Source organism: Gavialis gangeticus, unplaced genomic scaffold (genome assembly GCF_001723915.1).
Source record: "Gavialis gangeticus isolate Ggan-Ray unplaced genomic scaffold, GavGan_comp1, whole genome shotgun sequence".
Taxonomy (NCBI): Eukaryota; Metazoa; Chordata; order Crocodylia; family Gavialidae; genus Gavialis; species Gavialis gangeticus.
In genome coordinates, this window is record NW_017729032.1 from 158,524,406 (window position 1) to 158,530,877 (window position 6,472).

Below are 6,472 nucleotides of genomic sequence, written 5' to 3' on the forward strand. Positions count from 1 at the left end.
AGGATCTGGAACCAACTCCCAAGAGAAGTGGTGCTGGCTCCTACCCTGGGGGTCTTTAAGAGGAGGCTAGATGAACACCTTGCTGGGGTTGTTTGGCCCCAGTACTCTTTCCTGCCATGGCAGGGGGTCGGACTTGTTGATCTGCTCAGGTCCCTTCCAATCCTACTAACTATGAAACTGTCTAAAAAACACAAGAAAAAACACCATAGTTTTAACGATATGTGGCAATAACACAAAATTAAAAAATCAAAAGATCGAATGAGACATAGTCCTGTCCTTTTGAGGAGAACCAAATGGACAGTGACTCTGAGGAAGTCATGGAAACATTTGTGTAAATGACCACAGCTTGTGCCTCAAAATCTGTTTTTAATTTACTGTCCTATACACACACACACACACACACACACACAGAAAGCTTTTATAATATTTAAGACTGTTAGAAATGTTGCCCCAAATTTAAAACAAGAGGCATATTTTTCCAGGAGGGCATATATAGAGATTAAAGTGACTAAAAAGTAAGTAAAACAGGTTTAATTGTTTTTCATTATTCACGCTGAATTGTGTAAAGAGCAAACAAAAAGCATAATTAATAACAAGCAAATTAGTTTCTACATAAATATTTCACTTCTGTTCTTCTTGGACTTGACTAATAACCAATGTGACCAAGCATATGCATTTTAAGCTCTGAGACGTTTTATGTAATAGAGGTAATCTGTTAGCAGTGAGAAATGTGAGTGTGTCATCCGCCCTCACATTTGTCTTTACTCCCTGAGAATTATCAGTAATCTGGTAGAAGTACAACCTTACCTCTTTGATTTTTTGAGGACTGCATGTCTGAGTTTTAAACTATGACAAAGTAGTGGAAATTTCAAAGTTTGTTAATGCTTCAAAGTGCTTCTGAACTGATCCTTTTTCCTTTTTTTCTCATCCTGGCAGGATTTCTTCTCCTTTCACTCCTGGTATGATATTTCTCATACCCTTTACTCCATCTAGATGCTTTTCCCTAAGTCTTTGTAGCTCATGAAATGTTTAACATGTTCAGGACCTGATACTAATGCTCCCCATGCATGGAACATCCTTTAGATCAGTTGGAGCTCTATGTGCAATGGTTTTAAGGACAGATTAAATTAAACTTCCTGACTATTGTACAGTGCACTGTGACAGAGAACTCAAACCCATTTCTCTTATTGTCATAGCAAAAGAAATCTTTTAAGCAACTGTGGCAGTGCATGATACTATATAGTGAATGGTTGGTGTCAGTCAAATAAACCATGTCCTGAGGAGCTCACTGGAAAGATCTGTGTAGGTGCAACACACCCTAACACAAGCATAATAAAAAATAAAGTTATGTAAGGACCCACTATTAGGGCTTCTTATAAAAATCTAGATGAGGATTTTGATGAAGCACCAGTAGGACATTACTATTGCAACAAAGATAGAAGAGTCTCCAAGTGGTCTCCTAACCCATGAACCTCTTGTCTGTCTAGGGACCATGGCTGAGGAGACTGAACCTGGTGTGCGAGCAAGACACCAAGGGGCCCTCTACACCCTCTTCCCTGACCATTCTGTAGTCAAGCAACTGGAACAGGTGGACATCTCTAATGGCTTGGATTGGTCACTGGATTGCCAAACTTTCTTTTACATCGATAGCTTGACATATGCTGTGCATGCTTTCAACTATGATGAGCATACAGGAAAAATTGGTACGGTTACTTTTCTTAAATGTGTTTTTTGTTCATTTAGTTTGCCTGTCTGCAGCAAGAATAGGATGCATAATTGCTTGTGGCAGATGCATGTCAATTCTCTGTCAGCAGACTGATTTCCTTGATTTTATCCATGATACAAAACTGTCATGAATTCTAGTTGCTTGTGAACAGTTTGCTGAGAGAATACAATATTCAGGCTCTTTACATTGGCAACCTAGGGCAAATTAAGTGCTGATGTAAAGAGGTGCACAAAGGAAGCCATTTATATTGTGCAACCAAATGCTTTCACCACATCACTTTAGTGATTTGAATTTAAAAAAAAAACATAAGCAAGGCAGTATATGCTTGAGTGCCATCTACTGGCATACTATTTATGTATACACAAGCCTAGAGTATTCTCATGACCAGGGATCTGGGTTTTACATTTCCCATGGAAAAACAGAAAAAACCACGGATCTCCCATTTCTATCAGAGAAAACATGGATTTTTCCCTTTAGAAGGTAAACCCATGGATTTCCCCCTTTTGCAAAGAGCTCTGCAGGCAGATAGAGTTCCAGCCTACAAGAGCTGTTTGCAAAAGGGGCGGGGAAACCCTCAACCCTGCTGGGAGGGAAACCATGGGCGAAGGGCTGGGCCTGATGCTCACACTTACTGGAGGCTGTTTCAGGCTCACTCTTCTTGCTGGAGGTAAGTGAGGCTTGGGAATTGTGGGGCAGGGCTGGGGGGGAAGCTGGCTAGGGGCTGAGGGAGCGGGGAGTTTTGTAGCTAGCCAGGCACTCCAGCTGGGAGGGGGTTTGCAGCCTCCCCGCTTCTGGCCAGAGTGCTTGGCTGGCTGGAAACGCCTGTTGCTCCTGGCCAGCTGCAAACCTACCTGCTCCCTCAGCCCTCAGCCAGCCTGGGCATTCCCTGGCTGGGCACTCCAGGCAGGAGGCGGGGTTTGCAGCTGGCCAAGCACTCTGGCTGGGAGCAGGCAGGCTACAACCCCCCTCCCAGCTGGAGTGCCTGGCCAGCTTCAAACCCTGGATTGCAAATGCTGTGCTCCCTGCCCTGCTGCCCTCCCCCAGGCTCTCCAGAGCACAGCATGGTGTGGCTGGTGCGTCAGGGACCACACACAAAAGCTGCCTGTCGCTGCAAGCTCCGTGCTGTCCTGGCCACACTTCCTCTGCATGCATGGGGGCAGCACACATTTACCCTGCGCCCCCCTCCTCAGATCTGGGGGGCGCAGGTCCCCCTTGCTCCCTGGGAGTGCGCACTGCCACTGGGAGCTGGCCCTGCCTGAGCCTGTAGCAGGCACAGTGCTGGGGGAGCTGGCTCCTGCTCCTGCTGTAGCAGTCACTGCCTTCTGTTGAGGCCAGGGGGCTGTGGACCTGGGTCCCTGGCCCCATAGCCCTGGCAGCTGGGGGCCCCCTCCAGCAGGGCTGGGGGGCAGGGCCTGTGGGTGGGGGGCAAAGGGCACAAGCAGGGCTGGAGGGCTGTGGCGGGGGGTGAGGGAGTGAGGGACACCAGCCGGGCTATGGGGGGCATTTAATTTTAACCACAGATTGAGGGGATTTTTTTCAGAGAATTTGCAATTTTTTAGCAGAGAATTTGTGGGGTTTTTTATCATGAGAAAACCAGGATCCCTGCTCATTACACAGGTTCACACACTGTTTCTCTCCACTGATTTCAGGAGCACATTTCTAATATCAAGTTTCCAGTATGAACAGAAATCAAAATTATGGAGTTTAAAAAATTTCCACAAACATTCTGTGGCTTTCACTTAAAGTTTGCTATTTGGGCAAAGATTTCTTGGTTATTCAATATTTGTGCAGAGGAAAGCGAATGAATATAAAAACATAACTGATGCAATTTATTTACAACGTTTAAACAGCCAGTGAAATATTTCTTGCAGTCCTTGCCCATCTTAAAGAGCAACAATTCAGCTGAATCAGTTGTAATTCAAATAATCAAAGTAAATCCCTTTGTAACTCTAATCTGTTCAGGTTTTTGGAAACACAAATAAAATTCTTAGTGGGTAAAATGGTCTAGGTAGATTTAATCTTCCTTCTCTACATTTTTCTATAGTTTTGGGTGATAAAATTTGTAAAAAACAGTTCCAGGATACCTGTTTTCCAAAATATGACAACATTCTGTACCTGAGCTTGCTTTTGTCTTGCTTTTATCCTGGTGAATCTCCACTGTAGTTGCCAATTAGACTGACAAGCCTACCTTATGATACTGAGAATTTTCAAAATTAGGCACAAATAATTACATGTCTAAAAGCCTCAAACAAGAATATTGTTGTGCGTACATAGATTGCCATATACGTATGAAGAAAACAGGGTTCTGCACACAGGCAGGAGTCCTCCTGCACATATCATAAGGTTCATAGATTCAATCTGTGAATCAAATCATACGTTCGGGGCTTTTAGACATGTGCCTAATTTTGAAAATCCTCAGTCCTCATTGCCAAAAGCCCAATTAAAATAAGGGTTTATACTTAGCTGAAGAGCAGCCAGTTCCTTGCAGCATTAAAACAGGTTCTTGTTCTTCATCTGGGGGGATTTATGTATTACCTACAATTAAATGGAATTAAAGAGGTTTCTTTGATTTATGTACAGAACAATGCACAGGCTTACATCAGCGGCAAGCACCTGAAGTGAACTCATTGTGCCTGAGACCGCCAAAAATTAGTTTAAGGCAAAGTGCTTTGAGTAATATGGATAGAACAAATTCTTCAGCAACAAAAGCCGATATCCCTTTCTTGGTCAAATCAAAGAAATTGAAATTCAAGATAGCTTCAGAGCACAATGGTCTCACTGGCTATTTATTTCTGTCAGTCCAAGTTGTGTTCACGTCAGTTTTCTCAGGCATGTGTACATTACTCATTTTTATGCCTCCATTGCACTAAATGAGTTTATTTGTTTGCAAGAATATGATTGTGGAAAACATTAAATTGATGCATAGTTGTGTGTCTGGGCTAGCCCACCACAGTGAGCGCTGACTTCAAATTCCATCTTGTAGCCAACTGTAAAACTGTGTACAAACTTGAAAAGGAGGAGCAAATGCCTGATGGGATGTGCATTGATGCAGAAGGGAAACTTTGGGTGGCCTGCATTGATGGAGGGAGAGTGATCCGTATAGATCCTGAGACAGGTAAGTCCTCCCAGAGGATAAATTGCACTGCATGCACCAGGTTGGGGCCTGGGACATGGGCATTATTTGTGGCAAGTTCACTTTGTAGTGTTTGCTTGTACCACATCCTTTGTCTGTGTCCTGTTCTGATTCTGGACCACATATTTTTGTTATTACAAGAAATGGCAACAAGCACTGTGCGATCATCAGGGATCCTAGTTTTGTCTGATTTAAAGAATTCCCCAATTTTCAGGTTAAAAAAAGCCACATTTTTCCATGATCAAACTGAAAGACCACTCTATCTATCTATCTATCTATCTATCTATCTATCTATCTATCTATCTATCTATCTATCAGCAGTGTTTCAGCTTGATCACAGAAAAATGTGGCTTTTGGGTTACTTTCTTTAACCTGAAAATTGAGGATTTTTTTTTTAAATCAGAGAAAACCAGGATCCCTAGTGATTATTCAATGGCAGTTTTTCAAACCTCTAAGTTTTGAAAACAAGGAAAAAACCTAGCTGAGGTGCACAATGCAATCTTAACTCTGCTCCCTAGGTTTGGCAATATATTCCCAATATATTTCCTGCAAGAGCTCAACCTGCATTGTCTGTGTTAGTCTCCTGTGTGAAATGGTGGAGGGATTAGATGTAGCAATTAGGGAAGATTATGTTTATGATACAATTATGATATCACTAGCATTGATTTACCTGAGGTGAACCATCAACCTCTTTTTGCACTCTTAATTTAGCCCAAAAAGCAGGTGCATGATGGCACAGGTCCTTATGATGTTTTGGTACTGAGGTGGTTTTTTGTGGAACAAGGGCTTCTGCCAATGTGAAGCTTGCCTATTTCTAATTGCACTTGCTTTGCATAAGTTACTGCTGCCACCTGAAAAAGGGAAATGGAGCTGCATGAAGGAAGCATACAAAACTTGCTGGGAAGTAAAAGGTAATTAGAGATGACACTGTTGAAACAATACATCACATTTCTGCACAAACTGTATAGAAATTGCCTTTTTCTTAAAGGCAATATTTGCGCTGTAAAAATCAGTCTCTCTGAGCAGCACAGCGGTAGGGTTGCAACTCTGACTGAAGTGATTCCAGCATGTTTTTTTCCCCCCAACATGACGTAATGCCATTAATTTCATTTTCTTAAAATATCTTGTTCATATCTCCTGGGTTGCTTTCAATAGTCACCAGGAGATTGATGCCAATTCTGGTAGATTCCCAGCCAATCCGGGAGGGTTGGCAACCCTACACAGTTGCTGCACATGTGTTTCATAGTTTCATAGTTTCTAGAGTCGGAAGGAACCTTAGCAGATCATCTAGTCCGACCCCCTGCCATGGCAGGAAAGAGTACTGGGGTCAAACGACCCCAGCAAGGTGTTCATCTAACCTCCTCTTAAAAACCCCCAGGGTAGGAGCCTGCACCACCTCTCTTGGAAGTTGGTTCCAGACCCTAGCTGCCCTGACCGTGAAATATCGCCTCCTGATGTCTAACCTAAACCTACCCTCTGCTAGCTTGTGACCGTTATTCCTGGTCACTCCTGGTGGTGCTCAGGGGAACAGTGACTCCCCCAGTGCCTGCTGATCCCCCCTGACTAGTTTATAACAGGCCACAAGATCCCCCCTCAGCCTTCTCTTGTGGAGG

At 43.4% G+C, this 6,472-nt stretch overlaps 1 protein-coding gene across 1 annotated transcript in view; it reads left to right on the forward strand.

The window, feature by feature from the left end:
* LOC109302405 (regucalcin-like) overlaps positions 1–6,472 on the forward strand; it is a 31,858-nt gene that overhangs the window by 18,269 nt on the left and 7,117 nt on the right. Inside the window, exons 4-5 of the mRNA XM_019523970.1 lie at positions 1,488–1,703; positions 4,710–4,841. Coding sequence (XP_019379515.1) covers positions 1,488–1,703; positions 4,710–4,841 — 348 coding nt within the window. The remainder of the gene's footprint in view (positions 1–1,487; positions 1,704–4,709; positions 4,842–6,472) is intronic.